The 24,678-nt window shown below is 39.7% G+C and overlaps 1 protein-coding gene across 12 annotated transcripts in view; it reads left to right on the top strand.

The window, feature by feature from the left end:
- The window catches only part of LOC114807630 (INTS3 and NABP interacting protein), an 86,783-nt gene that overhangs the window by 6,067 nt on the left and 56,038 nt on the right, over nt 1–24,678 (top strand). For 3 of the 12 annotated variants that reach the window (XR_003755681.2, XM_029053925.2, XM_029053923.2), the window contains exons 3-4: nt 22,307–22,409; nt 23,080–23,173. Coding sequence is in view for 10 of the 12 variants with exons in the window: in XM_029053925.2 (XP_028909758.1) it covers nt 22,307–22,409; nt 23,080–23,173 (197 nt within the window). In the remaining 2 variants the exon portion in view is untranslated. Of the gene's footprint in view, nt 1–3,773; nt 3,902–4,581; nt 4,676–15,161; nt 15,308–17,811; nt 17,888–18,847; nt 18,944–22,306; nt 22,410–23,079; nt 23,174–24,678 lie in introns of all 12 variants that reach the window. The other 9 variants (XR_003755682.1, XM_029053932.1, XM_039910613.1 and 6 more) reach the window with 8 other exon arrangements.

The raw sequence follows: 24,678 nt of genomic DNA, 5'->3' as shown, positions 1-24,678 counted from the left end.
ATTGACTTCTCCAAAGTAGTGGGTGTACGTGGGGGACCCAGAACTGAACCTTGAGAGACTCTCTCGGTAGGTGGGAGGCAGAGGAAGAGCCCGTGAAAGAGATTGAAAAGGAGCCGTCAGAGAGATGAGGAGAACCAGAAGAGGACAGTACCAGTGAAGGCCAAGGTTGAATAATGTTTCCAGGAGAAGGGGGTGGTCCACAGTATCGAAGGCAGCTGAGTGATCAAGGAGGATTAGGCTGGAGTAGAGGCTGTAGGATTTAACAAGAAGGAGGTCATTGTTCATTCAATAGTATTTATTGAGCGCTTATTATGTGCAGCGCACTGTACTAAGCACTTGGAATGGACAAGTCGGCAACAGATAGAGACAGTCCCTGCCGTTTGACGGGTTTACGGTCTAATTGGGGGAGACAGACAAGAACAATGGCAATAAATAGAGTCAAGGTGAAGAACATCTCATAAAAACAATGGCAACTAAATAGAATCCAGGTGATGTACATCTCATTAAACAAAATAAAATAAATAGGGTGATAAAGATATATACAGTATACCTATACATATATATATATACATATATACACATTGGTGACCTTAGAGCAGTTTCAGTGGAGTGAAGAAAGTGGAAGCCAGATTGGTTGGGGTCAGGGAGAGAATTGGAGGAATGGAATTGGAGTTGGCGTAGACAGCTCACTCAGGGAGTTTGGAGAGGAATGGTAGGAGGGAGATAGGGTGATGACTAGAGGAAGCTGTGGGGTCAAGGGAGGGTTTCTTTAGGATAAGTGATACATGAGCCTGTTTGAAAGCAGTGGGGAAGATACCATTGCAAGTGAACAGTTGAAGATGGCAGTCAGGGAGGAAAGAAGGAAGGGGGCATGTGTTTTGGTAAGGTGTGAAGTGTTGGGGTTGGAGATGTAGGTGGGGGGGATGAGATTTTTGAGAGGAGGTAGGAGATCTCTTGAAATGCTGCTGGGAAAGATGGAAGAATCGAGGAGGGAGGGACTGGAGAGGGGCAGGAGAGATGGTGAGGAGATCACATCTGATGGCTTCAATTTTATCAGTAAAACATATGAACAGATCAGAGGCAAAAAAATGGGGTGAGAGAGGACAGGGGGTTTGAGGAGGGAATTGAAAGTGTGAAATAGCTGGAGAATACTGTCATAGAGAATCCCATGATAAACACTACCCATGATGATACTTTTTAAGATCTCCTTTAGACGACTTAATGGCACTTGAATAGTACAGAATTGCATCCTGCATTTTTATTACCAGTTCATACCTTGCACCTTTAATTTCTTGTTCTTTAGGAACCATATTTTGGATTGTGAAGGTGCTTTTGATCCTTCTTTCCTAGGCTGCTGACCATTTTTAGATAGCCTTTGCCTGTGCTCTTAGCATTCCAGTTCTGTATTATTCTTAAATAGTCTTTTAAGTGCCCTTGAACCCACAGCACAATCTTATGCAGTGTGTAGGTACATTCACCGACTTGAAAGAGCGTGCGGTCCTAATGGATGGCATCAATTTAAAAATGATACCAGAAGTTTACAGACAGTAAAATTGAAGTGGCTTATTTATCTCCGGGAAAGCATTTTCCTGGATTTGAAGGGTAAGCAGAAATGCAAGGTCATAATTGCCGTGGTGAGTCTCCCTTTCTCTCCTTTTTGGAACAAGTTCCAATCCTGTTTCCCTGCCCAAATGCAAACCTTTCAGGCCTGTTGGTTTTGTGTTGTTGTGGGTTTTGTTAACACACACTTTTACAGCCACTTGGTTGAATTCCTGGCCGCTTTCTAACTTGCCCTCTGGCCCCTTGTTCCAGTACTATAGTTTTAATTGAATCATGCTTTTGTACGGTCTGGGTCTTTACTGCTCTCACTATTCTAATAGCTGGGGTACTCATCAAAACTACACTGGAACTTTAGAGCCGTGGTTGTTGACCTTTGTATTTTAGAGGACCTATAAGATCTTAGATCTCCTTCAGAATAGAATGTAGAAGAGGAAAAGGAGTAGGGGCCATTTGAAACAAGACACAAGAGAGACACAAGAGCTGATTAAAAAAAATAAATGGGTCTTAGTAAGGAGGGGTACACCTCACGATCCAACTATTACTACATATGATCTTTTGTTGATCCTGCCTTTTTTTTTTCTTCCACAAAATTTCTCCAATTCTTCCCTTCCTCTCCAATTAAGCACTTCTTATATCCCAGCTTGACTACTGCGACAGTCTCTTCACTTGTGTCCCTGCCTCCAGTCTTCCCTCTCCAGTCCCATACTTCACTTTTCTGCCTAGGTCATTTTTCTAAAACACTGTTCACACATCTCTGCACTCCTCAGAAACTTCAAATGGTTGCACTTTTCCCCCTCCACATCGAGCAGAAATTCCCAACCACTGGCTGTCTCCTCCCAACAAAACGTTTCCTTCCTAGCAAGGTAATCTCTCTCTGCCTCATTCTTATTTCTCCCAACTCCGACCTGTTGCTTAAGCCCTTTCTCCTGCCTGAAACTCCCTCCTCCTTCAAATCCACCAGACCTCAGCTCTCCAAAGCTTCAAAGACCCAAAATCCCATCTCCTCCAGGAGGCTTTCCCCAATTAATTTTTCTCCTTCCTAACTACTATGTCATCACATTTGTTCTGCTTCCATACGTATTTTTAATTAACTATTTTATAATTATTAATTTATTTTTTTGTCTGTGTTCCCATCTAGATTGTAATTATAATAGTATTAAGTGTTTACTATGTGAATTGTACTTTCCAAGCGCTTAGTACAGTGCTCTGCACACAGTAAGCACTCAATAAATACGATTGAATGAATCAAAGCATTGTGCTAAATGCCAGGGTAGGTACAATATAATCAGATTGGGCACAGTTCCTATGCCAAACATGGGATTCATAGTCAAAGATGAAAGCAGAAGAGGTATTGAATCTCCATTTTTACAGGTGAGGAAATTGAGGCACAGAGAAGTTAAGTGACTAGCCTAAGGTCACACAGCGGGCAAGTGGATAGCCATCATTACAATCCACGTCTTCTAACTCCCAGTCCTCTGGTCTTTGCTCTAGACCACTCTTCCTCTCAATTATTAGCTCTGTAGGCAGAGACTATGTCTTCTAACTCTCTTGTTCTCTCCAAAATCTTTAGCACAACGCTGTGCCTACAGTAGATGCAAAATAAATATAATGTGATAGATTGTAAACTCCTTGAGGACGGGGATCATGTCTACCTACTCTACTGTACTTTCCCAAGTGCTTATTACAGTGCTGTGCACGGAGTAAGAATTAAAAATACCACTGCTTTGATGGATTGATAATCAGGTTATCGTCCTTGAAAATGTGGTTGTAACATGGGTAAGGCTTCCCCATTTTTATGTTAAAAATTTGGATCTGTTTCAGAACCTCTGGAAAAGTATTATGAAATTCCTTTACTGATATATGCTGTAATGATAAATGTCACTAAACTATTGCTTAATCTTTTTTAAAAGTAATTCAAAGCATGATATCACAATGTTAAATAAAAATCCGGAGTTGTAATATGATTTTTCAGTCTTTGCAGGAGGCTGCAGAAGTAGAAGTTCTTTCCGCTTACTGTGATAGTGGTTTTTCAACTTTTGGCCAAGAATTTGTCCAGTTTAGGTTGAACAGCAGCCTTCTTTTCTTCTTGAAGTATTTTGTAGCAGGTGAACTCCTGACCATCCCTCTGAACAATTTCCCTTAGGCTCTTCTTCAATCAGATTTAAAATCCATTCGCTTTCTTGAAAATTGATGCAACCCTTTTTAATCCCAAGATTTTTAGCTGGTGATGGAGAACCCATAACTTCTTCATCTGCTTCGGCATCCTGCCATGGTGCATTGGATGGTCAAAGTTGGATGAGGTCTTCGTTGGAGAAAGATTGCTCTGGAGTTGCAGATGTTGGTGAATTAACCACGTCATCCATTTCTAAATCTAATTGCCACCTCAGTTAAACAAATTCTTGGTTTGTCTGCTCAGGGGGGTCTCTTCAACGCCTTTAAAATCCACCCCACGGTAGAGGCCGGACTCCTTCTGAGATCCAGACACTGTTGATTACTTAATCTCAGCCTGGTTGGGAGGCATGTATTTATTAATTTATAGCTCTCAGCCAGAGCATCAGAGCTGACTTGGTACATTGTGTGGGGTAAGATTTCAGATGATGCAGGTTATATCCCTTGGGTAGTTATATTGTGGGGTTTCAGTAACCTGGGATATGCCTGTATTTCAAAACACTAGCTGTTGTTAAGCAAAATATTCAAATGAAATTTTTTTCTCTGGAGAGGAGAAATCTACTGTTTTCAGTAGTGGCATCATGTTTTGGTTTTGTGCCACAGCAAACCACATAAAAGTCTGCCAATTAAAGCATTAGTCTATACCATTCTTACCCTCCAATCATTTTTTTTTAACCTTTAAGAAAGTTGTTACTACAACTGGTGAATTCCAAGAAAAAGTTTCATAAAATGAAAACTGAAAAGGATAATTTTATAATTAAAAAATTGGGTTCCAGACCAAAAAAGAGGGCAGATTCATAACAAATGAGCCAATGTAAGTGAGGGAATACTATACTATTCTTTCTTTTTCAGGATTTGGATTTTCTCTGGCAGTCTCCCATTGGGTGTGAACCTATGCCAATTCTGTTTTAATTAATATGAGATTCCAGTGTGGTGGTAGTCAAAGGTAATAAACCTGCTGAAACCCTAGCAGCCCTGTTTTGTTTTTTTTGTTTTTTTACCCCCCCCTTTTCTTTTTTTTTTGGTTTTTGGGTTGGTTTGTTTTGGGGTGGTTTTTTTGGGGTTTTTTTTTTGTTTTGTTTTTTAAATCCCAAACCACCTTGATATTTTGGTAGTCAGAGGCCGTGGGTTCTAATCCCGGCTCCGCCACGGGCCTGCTCTACCTTGTGCAAAGTCACTTAATTTCTCTGACTCCGTTTCTTTATCTGTAAAGTAGGGATTGAGTTCCTGTTCTCTCTCCTGCTTAGAGTGTGAGCCCCATGTGGGACAGGGATTATCTTGGTCCTACTCAACACTTATATAATGCTTAGGGGCAGGGAATGTGTCTGCCAATTCTGTTGGACTTTCCCAAGTGCTTAAAAATTACATTGATTTGACTGCACACAGTAAGCACTCAAGAAATGCCATAATTATCTACTGTAAGCTGCTGTATTAACTGGTTTCAGAAGTAGCAGTTAACTCTTGTCATCCCCCCAGCCACCTCTTTATTATAATTCTACAGTTTTCTAGGTATCTGAGCAAAGTGGATAAAATAAAAAGATTTTCAAACTCTGAGAAATGCATTTGGAGACCTGGCTAGGGAGGGCTGCACTGTGGGACTATTGCCATTAGCACTTAATACAGTACTCTGCACATAGCAAGCACTCAATAAATATCATTGATGGATAGGTGGTGAACCACTAAGGACTTCTGCTTTGGAGGAACTGAGGGAAGCCGTGAAGAGAAGGAAGCAAAGGGTGATCCAGCTAAAGCCCATGGACCCACAAATACCCTGGAAGGGTTTATGAACTTGGATTCTAGTGCCAGGAGTGGTACAGAAATCTGGGATAAATTGGGCATATAATTTCTGGATTTGAACTTTCTCCCATTGATGTAGCCGGGTTATCTGTTGTAAGCCTGTAACATGTTGATTGAGGTTTAGGTTTATGATTGTACTTAATACTTGAGAAGCAGTCTGGCCTAGTGGAAAGAGCCAAGGGCCACAGAGTGAGAAGGACCTGTGTTCTAATCCCAGCCCCACTGCTCTGCTGTGCGATCTTGGGCAAGTCACTTCACTTCTCTGTGCCTGAGTTGCCTCATCTTTAAAATGGGGAATTGAACTGTGGAGCCCCATGTGAGACATAGATTGTGTCCAACCTGATTATCTTGTATCTATCCCAGTGCTTAGCACAGTACCTTGTACACAGTAAGTGCTTAACAAACCAAACCCAAAACTCCATTTACATAAGCAATTAACTACTCATATTTATTGAACGTTCCCTCTGTGCAGTGTACTGCACCAAATGCTTGGGAGAGTACGATATAACAGTTAGTGGACACGTTCCCATGTTATTTAAAGTAAGGAGGGGTCTCGTGTTCTGGGCTCCTGTTGGGACCACATTACCAAGGGAGAGATTAGGACCACCCTCCAAAATGCCTCCAGGCACAGCCTGTTGTTCCCAGGGTAGAGCAGGGCCTAGAAAACAGAACCCCACTTGACTCCTGTGCCTCTGGGGAACTGTAACTTTAAGTCCAGGGTTGATGGTGGCAATTAACTGAGTAATCTCAGGGCACTTTAGCTGGGAAACACATTCCTGGAAGAGTGTGGAAGGCCAAGGACCTCAAGATTACACCATATTCGGACAGTTCAGGCCAAGGAAAATGTCCTAGTGCTGCAGGCAGGCATAGTGTAGGACCTCCGACCCCCTCCCACACCCTGACACATAGGGGAAATAGCCAGTTTCCCACATAGTCCAGGGCAGTTTAGGACCCAGGGATTAATTCTTGATTTAGAATACCAGTTATCAGCTCATGGCCTGGGGCAAGAGTGAGCCTGAATTCATTCATTTAATCATATTTATTGAGTGCTTACTGTGTGCAGAGCAATGTACTAAGCACTTGGAGAGTACAATTCAGTAACAGAGACAATCCCTACCCAACAATGGGCTCACAGTCTAGAAGAGGGAGACGGCCGACAAAACAAAACAAGTAGTTTCGTAGTAGTGTGGTTTCAGTTTTGCTTTTCTTTGGAAAAAATTCAGAGAGGCATTTGATGGGCACATTGTCTGCTCTAGAGAAACAAATCCTTGGTTGCTAATGAATTCAACAGCACTTGTTGAAAATATTCTCTAGTTATTTGTATCTTGGTGGAAATGTTTTATGAGCTGTAGATGTTGAGCCAGCAGGGGGAGTCTATGCCTTATTTTGATAGAAGTCCTGAAAATATCTTTTTGGTTTGTATCCAGTTCTAATTTGTGACTTGTAACTTTTCATTTTAGTTGCTTACTTTTTTATCATCGATGGTATTTATTGAGTGTTTGCTGTGCACAGAGTGCTGTACTAGGCACTTTGAAGAGTACAGTACAACTGAGTCAGCAGACACGTTCCTTGCCCACAATGAGCTTTTCTAACAGCCCATACATTTTTTTCCCTTTATAAAGACTGCTAATAAGGGAGTCTCCTGATTAATCTGATTTTTGGAATTGTAAAGTATTCTTGGGTAAAACAGTCAGGAAAAAGTAGTTTGTGGGTTTGGGATACAAAGAGCAGTTCACCTTGTTATACCCCGGGTCTGAGTACTGAACCAAACCCTTTTGGCAATTTGGAATCCCCCTAGGATTATGCTCCTTCATTAAACAGCAGGACTTGATTTAACCGGTGAAAACGTCGAAAATCCTATTCCATTTTGCACAGGACCAGTGTCTGGCTAAATTCCAATTTTGATATTCCATAGTGCATATTCAAATTTTTCATCTTAAATTGTATTCAGATTTGTCAATCTCAGCCCTATTCTAACTCATGTTGCAGGAGCAGATACTCTCTGTTCTATGTTATAGGGGTTAGTCCCTGATGAGCCCTGCATTTGAAAAAAAAAACCAAAACAAAAAACCTCACACTGTAGCATTGTGTTCCTTGGCCAGTGCCAATTGCAGGCGCCCTACTGTTTCTTCTGGCAACTCATCACACTCTAGCCAGGCAGACACACGTTGTTGGATGTACTTGCCCAATACCCTAACAGCATTCTATCCAAACTCTGCAGAGGAAACACCTGCTCTGGAAGAAATGAGTTTACTAGGATCCCCACTTTGCAGGGGAAAACACAAAGTCAAAGGTGTTTGTATTGGCTTATCGTGAAGCCAAGACTGTTAAGTCTCTCAGCCCCCAATCCAGGGCTGTTTCCTTTAGAGCAGTGGCTGGTAACATTTTGGCCAAAGAGGAAAAGTCCCTTTTGTGACTAAAGAGATTAGTCTTCCCCCCACCCCCCAACACAGACATTGTGGTGGGGTGATCCACTGTCACAAAGACATCTGTGTTGATACCTGCAGCCATGTGCCAGCTTCAGCTCAGGGCTAGAGAATGCATCCTTTAAATGATTGCAAATTGGAATTCCTGTAAAGATGTTGTAGTGAAAGAAATGACCAACTGGTGCATTAAAATGCCTTTTAGTTTATATTTTAATGTAGTATCTGGTATTTACTGGATAGAACATTTATATCCAGACTAGTTAAAAAAAGGATTAGAAATACTTTTTCAAGGGAAGGTATTAATATTAATAGGCTTCAAATCCCTTGTATTAAAAAAAAAGGGTATTTGTTTAGCACATATTATCTACCAAGCATTGTATTAAGTGTTGAGGTAATCAGGTTGGACCCAGTCTCTCTACTCACAAGGAGCTCACACCCTAAACTAATCTCATCCCTCCTTTACTCTTAATTTTAAACATGTCTTTCTTCTGTTATACCAAAACCTTTACTTGAACCTAGAGTTCTGAAAACAGATGATTGTCAGGGGAATAATTTAGTCTTCCTTAGATTATAGGATTTCGAGGGAAGGAGGAAATTTGAGTGATAGAGATGAATTGTTGGTAGTCTTTATCAGTGTTGGTGATTAAGGCATGAAATTAGAATTTGGGGAGAAAGATGGAATCTGGAGTCCTTGTGTTGGGCATGGAAAGAAGTTGGGTCAATATGGAGAGGGATATTAATCAGTGATATTTATTAACTGCTTAGCGTGTGCCCGGGACTTTACTGAGTGCTTGGGAAAGTACAGTACAACACATTAGAGTTGTAAGTCCTCAAGGAGTTTACACAGTTTTCTTAGTACTCAAAAGATGTCACTGATGGTGGTCACCTATTAGTACGTATGGGGGGAAAGGGGCGAGGATAGGTCAGTGCAGGCCCAACCACGTCACGCATATACAAAGTTGTCCTGTGATGTGCTCTTGTATTTGTGGTGTGAAGTGCCTGATGCTGTTTTTTCTTCTCCTTCCTGGTATTACAATCGACTCAAAGTTTCTGCTCGAAACGAACCACGTCCTCCTTTATTACAGCGGGCCAGGCTGCTGTGGTCAGCTGCAGATGTGCCTCATTTTCAACTGAGGCACTCTAGTGTCTGCAGTTTTGTTTTACTGCATCGTACCTTCATCTGTTCACCTCATGTTCCACCCAGAGCAGCTGTATTGAAGTGACCACAGCTTTAGTCAGTCAATCAGTAGCATTTAGTGAGCACCTTGTGCACTTGGGCATTATAAAAGCTCTTGGAAGGTGGCAACAGAAATTAGTATGCATGATCCCTACCTTCAAGGAGTTCATAATCTATCTGGGAAGACAGACACATGAAAGAAGTTACAGATAGGAGGAAGTGGTAGCGTATATAAGATGTACATGGTAGTAGTATTTAGCACTTCCTATGTCCAAAGCACTGTATTAAGTGTTGGGAAATAAACGCATGAGATATAGACATGGTCCCTGCCCCTCGAGGGGCTCACTATCTAAGATAGAGAGGGTTGGGGGTGGGGGGTGTCAAGGTGAACAAAGATAGAAAAAACTTAAGGAATAACAAACTTGAAAGGAGCAACAAGATTCTAAACTCCACAAAGCTCAGACCACCAGTCAGAGAAGTCACAGCTGTTGCTATGCCACTGACCTACTCAACATTCCAATGGAGGAGTCCTTCCCTGGCTGGAGCTGGGGTTCATGGTAACTATGGTGTCCTGGAGTTCTGAGAAAGGATGGAAGGACTCATGTGGCTGCAGAGAGTTGGTCAAAACCTATTAGTACTTAAATTAGTTGGCACAAAAGAACTGAGTGGCAGTTGTGGAGGGGTATAAGATGGGGAGATTAACAGGACATGTCACCCCGCTCCTCAAAAAACTCCAGTGGCTTCCCATCCACCTCCATATCAAACAAAAACTCCTCACCATTGGCTTTAAAGCACTCCATCATCTTACCCGCTCCTGCCTCACCATGCTTCTCTCCTTTTCCAACCCAGCCCTCACATTTTGCTCCCCGACTGCTAACCTTCTCACCGTGCCTTGATCTCGCCTTTCTCGTCGCCGATCCCTAGCCTGTGTCCTGCCTCTGGCCCGCAACACCCCTCCTCAAATCAGACAGACATTACTTTCTCCCCACCTCCCTTTCAAAGCCTTATTGAAGGCACCTCTCCTCCGAGAGGCCTTTCCAGACTAAGCCCCACTTTTCCTCATCTCCCATTCCCTTTGGCATCACCCTGACTTGCTCACTTTGCTCTTCCCCCCTCTCAGCCCCACAGCACTTATGTGTATATCTGTAATTTTATTAATTTGTATTGATGCCTGTCTCCCCTCCCCCCCACCCCCGACTAAACTCACTGTGGGCAGGGAATGTCACTGTTTATTGTTGTATTGTACTTTCCCAAGCACTTAGTACAGTGCTCTGCACACAGCGCTCAATAAATACAATTGAATGAATGAAAAGGCCTTCTAGAAATGTCATTTCCCACATCTCCTACCATTGACTTTCTCCCAGGACTCAGTCACTAGCCTGTCTTGCTTTTGATGTTGAGGACAGCCCGTAACTCTGTTGTATCGTACTTTCCCGACCACTTAGTACAGTGCTGTGCACCCTGTAAGCATCCAGTAAATACCGTTGATTGATAGATTAATAAGTGATAGTGGTAGAATTTCTCATGGAACTGGCTGTAGGGTCTGGGCATGGTCAAGTTGTTGCAGCCTTAGAGAAGGTTGGAAAGCACTATAACTCTTCAGATTTAGCATATTATCTAACCTGATATAATGCCTTCACTACATTATCTGATAGTGGAAAGAGCACAGCACAGGCCTTGAAGTCAAGGGAGCTGCATTCTAATCCCGGCTCTGCTACTGGTCTGCTGTGTGACTTTGGGCAAGTCGTGCAACTTCTCTCAGCCTCCGATTCCTCATCTATAAAATGGGGATTGAAGCAGCATGGCGTAGTGGATAGAGCAGGGGCTTGGGAGTCAGAAGGTCGTGGGTTCTAATCCTGGCTCTGCCACTTGTCTGCTGTGTGACCTTGGACACCTCACTTTACTTCTCTGTGCCTTAGTTACCCCATCTGTAATGGGGATTGGAACTGTGAGCCCCACGTGGGACAGCGACTGTGTGTAACCCAATTTGGTTGTATCCACCCCAATGCTTAGTATAGTGCCAGGCACATAGTAAGTGCTTAACAAATACAATAATAATAATCATTATTATTATTGTTCTCTAACCTGATTACCTTGTATCTACCCTGACACTTAGTACGATGCTTGGAACATAGTAAGTGCTTAATAAATACCACAATCATCTCTCAAATGATATGTTCATCTCCTTAAATCAGTTTTCTCCCTCCGAGCCTTATTGTTGTATAGTTTGCTGCCTAGGTAACAGAATTCTGTAGTGGCAGTTTGCTACCTGTTGGCAGTGAAGATCTTTGGTCGTTTGTAGGGTTTCCCAGGTACACGCTGATATGTTACTTTTCAGCAGTCCAAAGGAGCTGACCAGTGGGACAAACTGGGTGGCAATCATTGGAATGGAAAATGTCTTCTGAAATGAGGGAAGCTGTAATGTTGTATTGGTTATTTTAGTTATGCCTCATAATAAAAATGCAGCCCTTCTATAATACTGTTATTTTAGAATAAGAAAGGTAGACTGCAATTGAACAGCCAAGGGATTTTTGGAGATTAACCAGACCAAAAAAAAACCACATTTCCCCAAAAGACAACACGTATTTGAAAAAAACAATCATTTTGACTATTAAAGACAAATAATTTAGCTGTTTTGAATATATCTTTAAAATTGCTACAGTTGGCATAAAAATTGTAAAATAGACAAAAAAACTAATTCACTTATCTAAAAAGTTGATGGAATTTCTTTTGAAAGTAAGACATATTTAGGTTGTACACTGTTTATTCCTTCTCATTTTTAAACTGACAGAAAATTAATGCATGAAAATGTTATTTTGGTGGCTGAAGGTATATTTGTTTGGTATCGATGTTTCATGTGAAATGAGATTTTAAAATTATTTTGAATTGACTTGTCAAAGGTGACATTTCCAAAAGAAATATATTCTGATGTGCAATTATTATTTATTGCCATAATTGTCTTGACATATATTAATATTTCACTCCTGAGTTTCATAATATTTCTACTGTCATTCTGGAGCTATGCGAATAATGCACATTCTTAGATCTGCAATAATTAAATTTGCTAAGAACAGGAGCCTTAACTCTCCCAGAATGCTTTAGAAAAGATGATCCATTACTTCTCCGTGTGTTGGTGTATATTTAGTGACTTCCAAACTTTAGGAAGTCCCAAGGTTCAGAGACAGGTCTCTGTGGGTTTTCTGTAGGGAAAACTAGTAATGTCAGTCACATTTCATCAATGTCTGTTTCTCTGCCAATCTTGTGTGGACCTTGCACTGACTTGTGGGCACAGAGTTCCACATCTCAAGTGATTTTTCAAATCGCTTGCCTAAAGTACTTCAGAAAAGCAATTTAGCTCAATTTATATCAAATTGCCAAAAGTTGAGATAAGTCTAGTGGAAAGACCATGGGACTGGGAGTCAGTGGACCCAAGTCATAATCCTGGCTCTGTCACCTGCCTCCTCTCTAACCATGGGCAAGTCATGTAACTGCCCTGTGCCTCAGTTTCCTCATCTGTAAAGTAGAGAATAAATAACTGTTCTCCCTTCCTCTTTGATTGTGAGCCCCTTGTGGGACAGGGGGTTTGATGATCCTGGATATATTGCACTCCTTAGGACATGGTAAGTACTTAACAAATGCCATTATTATTATTATTATTATTATTATTATTATTATTATGGTCATTATTTTTCCTCTTAGTTGACACCCATAAGATATTCAGTGTGTGTGTGTATGTGCGTGTGTCTCCTCCCTCCCCACCTCCTGTCAGTTACGCCTGCGTATCCCCTACTCAGCTCCTTTGCCCCGAATGTGCAGAGTGTAAAATGTTTATAATATTTAGTGACAGATAAAAGCTACATATGATTTAGATTCATAATCAGAATATTATGCATTGATTAATGGCTGTCTTCAGCGTAATGACAGGTTCAAAAAACTATCCACAGTCCACACACACCTTAACGTCCTATCCTATTTCATTTGTTAGCCAGGTAACGGTAGCGAGGTTTGGTACTATTATTGTTTGTCACAATTCAGCATGTTTGGACTCAAAAGCATTAGGTTCGGCTAGTGCAGACAGTATTTTTTTTTTTGTGAGATGATGTCTTTATGTATACTTTCTTTTGACTGGGAGACTGCCTGATTGACAACTGCTGCTCAAGGGTTTTGGCAGTTGTACTCTTTTTCTGTCTCTCTTCTCCTTCCCCCCATCTCCTATTAGCTTCCTTAGACTTTGGGGGTAGCCTTCAGGGGGAAAATGGTGATGGGGGAGGGTGTTTGGGGGAGGTGGGGGGTGAGGAAAACCCTGAAATGCAGTCAGGCATGATATAGGATTTCTGAAATGGGCCTTGAGACTGGATTATTGATATAAAGCTCTGAAAATTTTAATCCTACATTCATTCACTCATATTTATTGACCACTTACTTTGTGCAGAGCACTGTACTAAGCGTTTGGGAGAGTAGAATACAACAATAAACACATTCCCTGCCCATAACCCGCTTACAGTCTAGAGGGAGGGGGGTAAGTATCATTTGGATTTTTGCCCACAGATTTGGGGGGAAAAAAATTCCCCAAAATACACCTTCCTCACTTAGACGTGATTAATGAGTACAGTACTAACATACTCCTAACAGGGAGAAAGTTTCTTTCCTTTTACCATTTTAATCAAACTCACAGAGAGTGTAGCACTGGGGCAAAACCCAAGAGGGCATGGATTTGGGCAAGCTCAAGAGCAGGAAATGTAATAAATCGGGTAAATCACTGATACAATGCATAATAGAGGATGTTTATCACTGGGGTTTTTATTTACATTGTGATTGAAAGAAAAACATAAGCAGGAAAATAACAGATTTTTGTAGTATCTGGAAAGCTGAACTAAAATGTGTCAGGCAAGGTAAAGTGACTTTTGAGGATTTTGAGGGCTGGGGTGGGTAAAAGACTTTGTGAGGGGAGGATGGCTGGTGGGTGTGTAGGTACAGTAGCCGATGAAAGCTGGGGTCGTAGGGATGGTGTCAGTTTACTCTTCAGACCAGGCATTCTGAGGACAGCAATGCTTTCATTCACTCAGAAAACTCAGCACATGCCCAGCTCACCTGACCCTAGCCTGTGTGTCTAGGATTCACAGCCTTGGCTGTCACTATGTCCACCTGTTTTTGGGTCAAGGATAGGCCATATTGCAGATATTGACTTTCCCTTTCCAGGCATAACCTTCTTCCTCTGAACTGGAGAATCACTTAGAGTGAATGCAACTTAAATGAGGAGTCTGTTTAAGCCCTGACTACAAATTGTGAATTTTCATCTCTTAATCATCTGTTTCCTTGGAGTTTAAACCCATTTCTTCTTTGCCTCAAATTCTCAAGGCATTCTCAGCAAGAAGTAATTTTGAAAGAATTAGCTCCTTAGGTTCGATCTGGGAAAATGGACAGTTTCTGGATCTGTTGTATGTCAAAATGCTCTAAATACTGGACCCAAGGTTCGCTTTTTATGAAGAAAATGTTCATCTCAGGATTTGATTTACAGTGACTAAGTGCAGTACTCATTTTTTAGTGCTCATTAATGTATGATAAATTAGGTTCTGTTACCAAATTACTTTTTTCAGTAATGAAGTACTTCTTTATGATGTTCCTTGTTATGCCTGAAACTCCATCTATGCTTTTTTGTTTTGGCATTTCATTTTGAGTTTTGCTGCCATAATCTTAAAAATGGTGGTAAAATAAGCAGTTATTTTTTTTCCATGCAGAGTGTTTGCTTTTCATGCTACTCCCTTCCCTCCCCACCTCCCCCCCAAAAATAAACCATGTCATGATTTTTGTGAGGCTGTTTCAGGAATTCCGATGATTGTATATTAACTTTGTAAATTTTTGCATTGTGCTTTGCACAAAGTACTCAAATGCTGTTGTCGGTGATCTTAAATTTCTGATACAAACAGACTCTCTATAAAAATGACATTAAATATTTGCCTGGTCAGCAAATTAATGGAGGATATATGTTATGTGTTGAATTCACTTTGCTTATGTTTGTCCTTCTGATGTAGAATTAATTTGGGCTCAGAAGATAGGTGGAAAATGTACGTGCCTATATCAAAAATTTGGCAATGGTGACTAAAGCTTTTGTCTCATCACCTCACTTTTCCTGCCCTCCCATTTTGGGAAGGTGAAACAGAGCTGAAGAGGATTTTAGGTAAGAGACTATAATTTCCAAGTAGGAATCTGGCCAAGATACAGAGCTTTACCACCTCTGCTTCTGTCAAAAGGTCAATGAGAATTTATTCATTCATTATTGTATTTACTGAGTGCTTCCTGTGTGCAGAGCACTGTACTAAGCATTTGGGAAAGTACAATACAGCAATACAGAGAGACAATCCCTGCCCACAATGAGTTCACAGTCTCCGTAAAGGCAGAACTACAGTCGGACGTCTAATCGAAAGACAACTTCAGTAGAATATCTGTCCTTTAAAATGAGTTCTTTTGCAGTAATGTCAAAAGGTAAAGCCGACTCAGAGGAGAAAGAAAAATTCTGTTTTCATTGCCTAGTGGTTTACAGCAGAGGTTTTCAACTAGGGTTCAAGTACCCATGGGGTGCAATCCCGGCTCCTGCCTCGTCTAGACCACTTCTTGCTGGGATTTCTGTTCTTAAAAAAGTGTGAAAAACCCTTGATGTCAGTTTTCCATGTCCATAGAACTGCACTGGTTATTGCCATTTCTAAAGTGAAAGCAGGGAGGGTTTATCATTTGGAGTCTTATTCCTTCTGGGTGGAAGAATGTTCCTGTAGCATTACAGCCATTTTTAAAGGGGTTATATCAATTTGTAAAGAAAAATTTCTTTAGTATATGTTCACTAATATTTAATTTGAAGGTTAAAAGTTTTCTAAAATTATGTGGCTATTAGGATGAAGAGTTAATATCAACTTAAAATGTTTGGATTTAAAATCAACTTAAAATCTTACACACTAAAATTACATATGTAATTTAGTGTGTAAGGTATTTTTTTTTTAATTCCAAACAGGAAAATGGGTGGGAGGGGAGAGCAACGATATTGAATGTTTCTATCAATGAAAACTAATTTGGTTTTATAATGGTGAGCAAGTAAACTTACAATTTTTAAAATGAAACTTTTATTAGTGCCTGGCACTTTATCCTAGTGGTTTCACAGAATATTTAGATGTTGTGTAAATGTCAAGTGATTCCCATTTTGTATTCAGCAATACATTTGCAGCTTTGTCTGTCTTGAACACACCAAAGTTATTAGGAACAAAAAGAAATGTTTCATTTTGAAAGCGATTATGAAAGTTTTTTATAAACATGATTTTTTTTAAATCCCCCTTGGTGAGTATAACTGTAATGGTTTCATTGTTGAGATGTTACTTTTGGAGTAAACCCTCCAGTCATAGACTAAATTTGCTCCCAAACAGACTTTTCCTAGGATGAATTGTTTTTGTCCAATCTGTGCACCTTAAACCTCTGAATTTGGCAAGAAAATACTGATAATATTCAGAATCCAGCAATTGGTTAGTTCATATTATCTCCCCAAAAATATCAGCTTTCAGAGTCCCTGTTTATACTATATCTAAAAAGTGAGTTGATTTTCACCAAATATGCAGAGGAGAAGGGTCAGATCCATTAGTTTAGTTTTGAGCTATTTATAACTAGATGAAGCAGATCAACTGTTGGACACCTATTAAGGAAAATGAAAATCGTTTCCTTCAAAAATGACATTTTTAAATGGTGTTTAAGTGCCTACTATGTGCCAGACACTGTTCTAAGCACTGGGGAAGGTACAAGTCAGGTTGGACACAGTCCCTGTCCCACATGAGGCTCACAGGCCTATATCCCCATTTTTTAGATGAGGTAACTGAGGCCCAAAAGTTAAGTGACCTGCCCCCAGTCACACAGACCAGTAGTTGGAGCCAGGATTAGAAGCCAAATCCTTCTGACTCTCAAGCCTGTGTTCTATCCACTAGGTCACACTGCCCCTCATTTTCAAATTTAAATGTAGAGCAAACCCACGTAAGAGGTTTTGTAGAGGTTTGAGAAGCAGTGTTGCCTGGTGGTTAGAGCATGGGCCTTGGAGTCAGAAGGATCTGGGTTCTAATCCTGGCTCCGCCAGTTGTCAGCTGTGTGACCTTGGGCAAATCACTTAACTTCTTTGTGCCTCAGTTACCTCATCTATAAAATGGGGATTAAGACTGGGAGCCCCATGTGGAATATGGATTGTGCCCAACCCAACTTCCTTGTATCTTCCCCGGTCCTTAGAACAGTGCCTGGCCCAAAGTAAGCGTTTAATAAATGCCTTTTTTTTAAAAAAAAAGAGGTTCATATAAATATAGCGTTCCCTTAAAAATTCAGTCGACTTCTACCTCTGAAATTGTGCCATTCTCTCTGCGCTTCCCTGGTAATGAGTTTTCAGAAGCTATCCAGAAAAAACAATCTTGAGGGTTTTACTGTATCTAAAATTGAAGCCCTCCGTATTATAACTCTCCATGTAAACTTTGCCAGAGGTTTATAGGGATCATCGGTGTCATCAACTGTATTTACTGAGTGCCTACTGTGTGCAGAGCATTGGACTAGGCTCTTGGAACACTGGATAGAAGCAAAAGATAAGGAACTTACAATCTAATGGATGAGACTGTGACCCATTGTTAATAGGGAGCTGCCTGGATACATGGGTTTTTACATGTCTTTCAGCTAAATCGGAGAACCAAATGAAAAATCTAGCACTCGAGACATTGGTGGATATATGATACTCCCTGGAAGACTCTGGGTCAGTAAACCAATGAATGAATTATTAGTTGTGTGTGGTGTGTGTGTATGTATATGTGTGTGTTAAATCTTAAAGCTGTAATAGCTGGATTAATATTTAATGTGTTGTCTCAATAATTCAGGGCCAAGGGAATATGTATATTGGTTACATATTGTATTACTAAGGCTATGAAACTAAGCAGATATAATTAAGATTGAAAAATGGGGAAAATTATTGCTCGCCTAGGTCATAAAATACCCTAGGCAAAGTCTCTTTTTAAAAACTTTGACATTGCAACCCAACTTTATTCATTTGATGGTGGTGATGACTTTTACTCTGATGTTCAGGGCAGGGGAAATACTTTGAAACTCATTCCTGAATGAATGATTAGAAATGAAGGAAAACTCAAGGTTTTTTTTAGATCAGAACACTTTGTGAGCCATTTATCATGTGACCAAGTGAAGAGTTACCTGGTTCTGTTAGGAGCACAGTTGAAAGTGCAGCTCTGCAAAAAAAAAAAAAAGGTGTAAAAATACGATTTACTATAGCTTAAATTTTTAAGAAACTTCAAATTCTGGTCCTTTGACCATAGAAACATAAAATTTACTATATAATTGTTCCTGAGGTTTGTTATATTCTTCATTCTTCACCCAGAAGGACTTGTCCATATCTTTCCTTTTTTTTTTTTTTCCTAGTATTAGCTTTCCTTTGGCTTTCCATTTTTTTCCCTCATTAAAGGAAGAACAACTTGGCAGAGTCATGACATTTACTTGTACTATGCAGCATGTGGGTAATATTTAAAGGTGGCCAAGAAAGCTACATTAAATATTTTTAATGTAATGTAAAAAAAAAATACCACAAAACATTTAATGTGGCTTTCAGGAATGGGCTAAGCATAATGTAGAATACTCTGGGACTTTCTTCCTGACCAGTAAATAATGAGGAACAAATCAGGTTTCCTTTTCCTTTCTGTATTTGTAGAAAAATATAATTTTACAAATTCATATGAAGTCCCTCACGGAAGCAGTTGGGTTACTCATCGGGAGAGGGAATTGAATGTGAATTGAAGAAATTCTGGTGAGATTAATGCTCCTGCCCTGAAGATTGCTTTCTCTTCTTCCAGTTGATGTCCTAAAAAGTTCAATGTTTAACCTAGTTCATTGAAGAAGAACATATAGCTTTTTAGGAAATATAAAATTTAAAGAATCACAATGCTGAAAAGGTCTTCTATTCCTGCCTCTTGGCTCCAGGCAGATGACTGACTAAACCCTTCGGTTATCTATTCTTGATTTCCGGAATGGAGACTCCATTACCTCCCTTTAAAAAACTCTTCCAATGTTTTATTACCTTCTGAATCAAGTTCTTCCTTATATCCAAACATTCTCCTGCCTCAATTTTAAACCCATTTCAGTCTTCTGTAGACATATAGTTCAAACTGCTCAGCATCCTCTTCATTATCAGTCCATCATTGCTATATATCAAGCTCTTGTGCACGTGATGATTAGAAGAGTACAGTCGCGGAAAGTAGGCACGATCCTTCATTTACCGAGAAAGTTGTCACTCCTCAGCTTTTTCTTTTTCAAGCTAAATAACCCAAATTCCTTTTACCTATCTTCATACTACCTATTTTCCATCTTCATTTTAAGTTTCTCTGTATTTTTTAAAATGTTCATTTTTTTTAGCCCCAAAGTATTGTTTGTTTCTAAATGTTTTAGCTAGGATTTCCTTGAGATTGGAGCAAAAGCTGTTGTATTCTTTAATATCTACAGTTATTTAATTTTAAAATCTGTTTCTCTGCATTTCCATCCAATTAAAGTATAGTTTTTAACGTGTCTCTGTATCACTAAGACTTGGCATTAAAATATATAGAACTGGACAATAATGGTAAAGCAGAACATGTAATAATTTGCTTATATTTTGTGTTTTGTGGTTTATTCACTGATCTTTTTGCAAGAGCTCTGAGCCAGATAGGTGAACAGCTAGGTTTGATATAAGTACACTGGCAAAGATGTAAATGTCATTTTCCTATTAAGTACATCTTTGCAGAATTTGATAAGAATTGGGTAATTTTTTTAAAAAGCTCCTCAGAATTTTATTAATTTTCAAACAAATTAATTTATCATCTTCCTAATGTTTTTTTTCCATTCTTGGTGTGCTTGAAGATATAATCCCTTGCACGTGTAATCACTTTACTGACTGTCTCCTGAGATTTCCTTTTCTCAAGTAAATTAATCTCGGGAGAAATTAGCATTGTAGAACACTTCAGTACTTACCAATGTGATATTTTGCTAATCATACTTGAATCTAGAAGCCATTTCAGGGGTTTGGACTGCAATTGAAAATACCATATTCTTGTCTTTCTGTTTCTTTAAATCACTGAAACTATTGAAATGCCTAAACCTTTTCCCAAGAGACACCATCAGCCTAGATGTAGAAGTAAATATAAATTTTGTTCATATACTATCAATGTAAAGTGGAGTCTACTGCATTCTATTATATTTTTTCTGTCTTACTAATCCTTGAATATTCACATGTGACCTTTCTGAAACCAGGATCCAGCACAGTATAGCTATCTTTGAAGTATGTCGGGTGCATTTTATGAGAATTATATTACGAACTGTCTTTTGACTACTGCAGAGCAAGTTTGAATATATGCATGTATATGTATATATGTAGCACATGCATAAACCCACCCAGTACAACCCTCAAGGTGGTAATGCGTAGGATAAACTAACCTCGGGAAAGAAAATATTTTAAGGAGCCCTACAACTTAATGATATTAATGATGTCTGAATCATTAATTAATATTAGGGGAATTTGATATTCTATACTTCTGGTTTGCAGTTCAGCTCAGTAAGAGCTAGATTGAGGTCACAGGGATGGACATTTCTTCTAGGAGATTTTGCCCTTGTGTATTCCTCTCAGGTGGCTAAGGAGTCCACCCAACTGAAAGCTGGCTGTTAAGGGGTGCTGGTGCCTTGGTTCTTTGCTGCTCCCATTTCAGGTTTGCCCTGGACAGATCTGAACAAAAGTTGGAAATTTTTAAAGTAAAATTATATTTAAGGGTTATATCTGGCTTCTACAGATATGGCCAAAGTATCATATCTGGGTTTCTGTTATGAAATGTGGGTGAAAGGTATGTCTTATGAAACTGGTCACTTAAAGGTTGACTTTTTTTTTTTTAAGATTAAACAAAAAGTAGTGGTGCTTGCCTCCCTACTGTTGCTTTTCCTGATTGCAGCAACTTGGGTCGATGACAGTGGAAGTATTTTAGTTTGGAGGGAGTTGGATCCTGAAGATGGGATATAATGTTTCTTCACTGTCTTTCTATCTAATTACATTCAACAAGCATTGTTATGAACATTTAAAATGAGATTTTGAAAATGCAATGATTAGCATTGAGGTAAAGGCATTTCTGGAAAATGTGAAAATATTGAGATATTCTGCTTATTACTTGCCATGATCTATCCCAAAGGAGGTCATTTTTGAACAAATATGTAAGTATAAGTAACTCCTGAGAGTCCTTTTTTTTTGACTCATGGAAGCCTCTGATCATTCCAGTATTTACCATGAGACTTAATTACTTCTTTGATTCCTAAAATAATGATGTGGTTGAGCCCCAAATTTTGAAGTCTTCAACTTTTCTCTCTTCCAGATTTACTGTTTCCATTTCCTTTAGCCTTTTCCTGTCCTTTTAATCACTTCTTTTCTCCATATTCTGTACTTCACAGTTGTGAATCCCCAAAGTGATCAAAATACTATGTGTATGGGTCCAAGCCGTGTAAAGTATAATTGGGGGTGGGGCGGGGCAGGGGGGAGGGAGGGAATTGCCTTGTGGTTCTTTTAACTGTATTTTTATTTGAGCATGCCATTATCAAGTTTGTTTGTTTTTAATAGCAGCACCTACATTGACTTGCCCTCAAAAGTTTCATGAGCCAGTCGTGAATAATAACATCTGACAAAAACCTTAAACAGATCATGCTTGTGTCTTGCCTCTGGACATTGCTGGAATTGAGTTTCGACAATCAAGGTCCTTCTCAACTTGAGAGTGGTCCCAAGAACTTACAGAAAAACTCAGGATATCATCATTGCTAAGATTGACTATCCTGGGGGTGGATCTGGAACCCCTTAGATCTTCAAGATTTCAAAAATCAAATTATTGTTTATGATTTAGAAACTTTATAAATAGCTCTGGGAGAGATGGTACTGCAGTTACACTGTGTGTGTGTATGTATACGTAGTTGTGTGTGTTGTGGAAGTCCATTGTTGATAGAAAGTTTTCTTCTAGTATAGAATGGGAGAAAAGATTACCCAGGCAATGCATTTTCTGGAAAAATAAAGCTTTGCACATTGGTTGTATTGGGTAAATAATTACCCCTAACATTATAGTTGGTCCACAGTTATCAAACAGGGCTCTAAAGTGGTTCTCGTTCTCCTTAGGTTTTCAGAATAAAAATAGAGTTGCCATCTTGGCAGAACTAGACAAAGAGAAAAGAAAATTACTTATGCAAAACCAGTCTTCAACAAATCATCCTGGAGCCAGGTATTGAACACTTAATTTGGGTACTGCCTGTTGATAAAAAATTAAAATCTGTGTGTTAGTTCTGAGAGTTTCTGGAGTCTTTCAAAGCATAAGCAAGATACTCATTTTAAGAAACCTGTAGATAAATAGTCTTCTCAATCCACAGGTTTTCAAAGACCAAAAAAAAGGAAAGTAAGAATGCAGTGATACAAGATCTCTTTTTAACCTAGATATTTTCCAAATGTTGGCTCTCCAGTAGTGGGGGAGAAAGGTTCTAGTGTTTAATGTTCTCATCTATTTTTCTGTCAAAAATGGAAAGAGGTTGGTGAGAATTCACATGTCAATGAACCTGCCACTTGTAGCCTGCTGAACAGAGATTGCTATTGTAGAATGATAAATGTTTCAAATATGGGTAACAGTAATTTTCTTGGACTCCAAACAACATGAAGTCCTCCTACTGGAGCCTGACAGCTTAGTATGGTGGTATCTTTCTATATTAATTGGGTTATTGTTCTAGAGTTTGAAAACCCAGCAAATTGTATGTGGTTTTCTTGGGGGTGGAGGGGAGTGCTTGCCCCAGAAAGTCTGTGGTGTATCCACTAAAAGCATACAGTGTATACTCAGTGTGGACCAGGAATAATCAGTTCTGTACCTTCAAAGCAGCCAGATACTAAGATGTTTTCTGTTACAGCATTGCGCTCTCCACCAGACCCTCTCTTAATAAGGATTTTCGTGATCATGCGGAGCAGCAGCATATTGCAGCTCAGCAAAAGGCTGCGTTACAGGTGAGTGCTGCAGCCTCTCATTTGCAGAATTTAGGGTTTTTTTCCCCTTCCCTTTACCATCTTACCTTCTTTTACTGCCCTGAAGAATGTGTGTGGTTTCTACTCTCCTGGTCTCATCCCTCCCCTCACCAGTTTCTCAGGAAGCAAAACCCTTTTGAATCACTATGGTACAATATCAATAAAATTGTTCCATACATAATTGTAATGGTTCCATTGATGTTCAGTTATGCCCAATGGATGTTTGGAACTGAAATGGCTGTAATGCAAATGTCTGGCACTGTGTAGATGAAATCGTTATGATTGATTTCATTACGAGACCTGAGTGTTGCTGTATTTATAAAGTCACTTGTGCCCCAAATTTTAAAAAAAGTTGAACGGAAGGACTCCATTTCAGATAGAATTGACAAGTTTAGCAGTGAGTATCCTGGCAATTTTGTTGGTTGGATTACAGCCCTGGATATTATGCTACTACTTGATTGTGTTTAGGGGTGTCTCTTTTTTTTAATTTCAAACTATAGCAACAGACTATTTTGCAGCAGATGAATGCTAATTTCTTACCCCATGACTTGAACAATAATTTATTACATCTGGTTTATTATCTTCTATGTAAGAAATATTCTAGGCTTTTAATTTCATGTTTGAATCTTACCTAATGGGTTCCCTCTGACCTCCAGACAAGCCTCTGTCTGGTAGGCCACAGCTCAAAAATCTATTTTTCTAGTTATTTTGGTGGGGCAGAGGAGGGCAACAGAGGATAAAGTTGCTCCGAGAGTTCCAGGGTGACTTTTTAACCATCTGTAGTAGATATTTTGTATACATTTGGCTGGCTAATGAAAGCATATAAATCCTTTCTTCTGCTTGCTAAGAAGCATTTGTGGAAAATTCCATTCATGCTTGATTAAAAATTGAGAACAGAATGATATCATTTCACAAGGGATGCTTGCATTTAAAGCCAAATTAGTGTTCTCTGGGCTCTACTCTTTTACCGTGTCCTTCTGGTTTGCATTTTTCCCCCTTCCCTTTTATTCTATAATAGGATGTAAGAGTGGGTGTGAATGGGGTGTGTATGTGGGGGAGGCGGGGTGTAGATGCTGGGGGATGGTGGGGGGATGGTTTCCCCCTACCCACTGGGGCCTCTTCACACCTGAGCTCTGAGCCAGATTTGCTCCTTCCTAATTCATTTCCAACAGCCTGGGGAAAAGACAGAAGCAGGGGCTCTCCAAGTTGGCCAGTAGATGGAACTGTTAGATCTGTGCTGAGACGACACCCAATTCTAAGAGAGAAAACATTTCATTTGTGTGACTCATTTAGTGCCTGGCAGTTATCATAGATTGCGAGGACGATTAGATAGGTATCCTGGGCAAGTTTTTAAGTCCCACACTGTGGCCTTGTTTTGCTGCTGACTCTCTCGTTTCATTGCCAAAATAAGCAGCCCCAGGATGAGTTTAAGTACATTTGTTTCATCCGCTCCTCAGAAGCCAGTAAGAATAACCCTGAACTGTTGA

This window comes from Ornithorhynchus anatinus, chromosome X3, assembly GCF_004115215.2.
Source record: "Ornithorhynchus anatinus isolate Pmale09 chromosome X3, mOrnAna1.pri.v4, whole genome shotgun sequence".
NCBI classification, from domain to species: Eukaryota; Metazoa; Chordata; class Mammalia; order Monotremata; family Ornithorhynchidae; genus Ornithorhynchus; species Ornithorhynchus anatinus.
The sequence above is the reverse complement of the archived record's forward strand: the minus strand, read 5'-3'. Positions and strand labels throughout refer to the sequence as shown.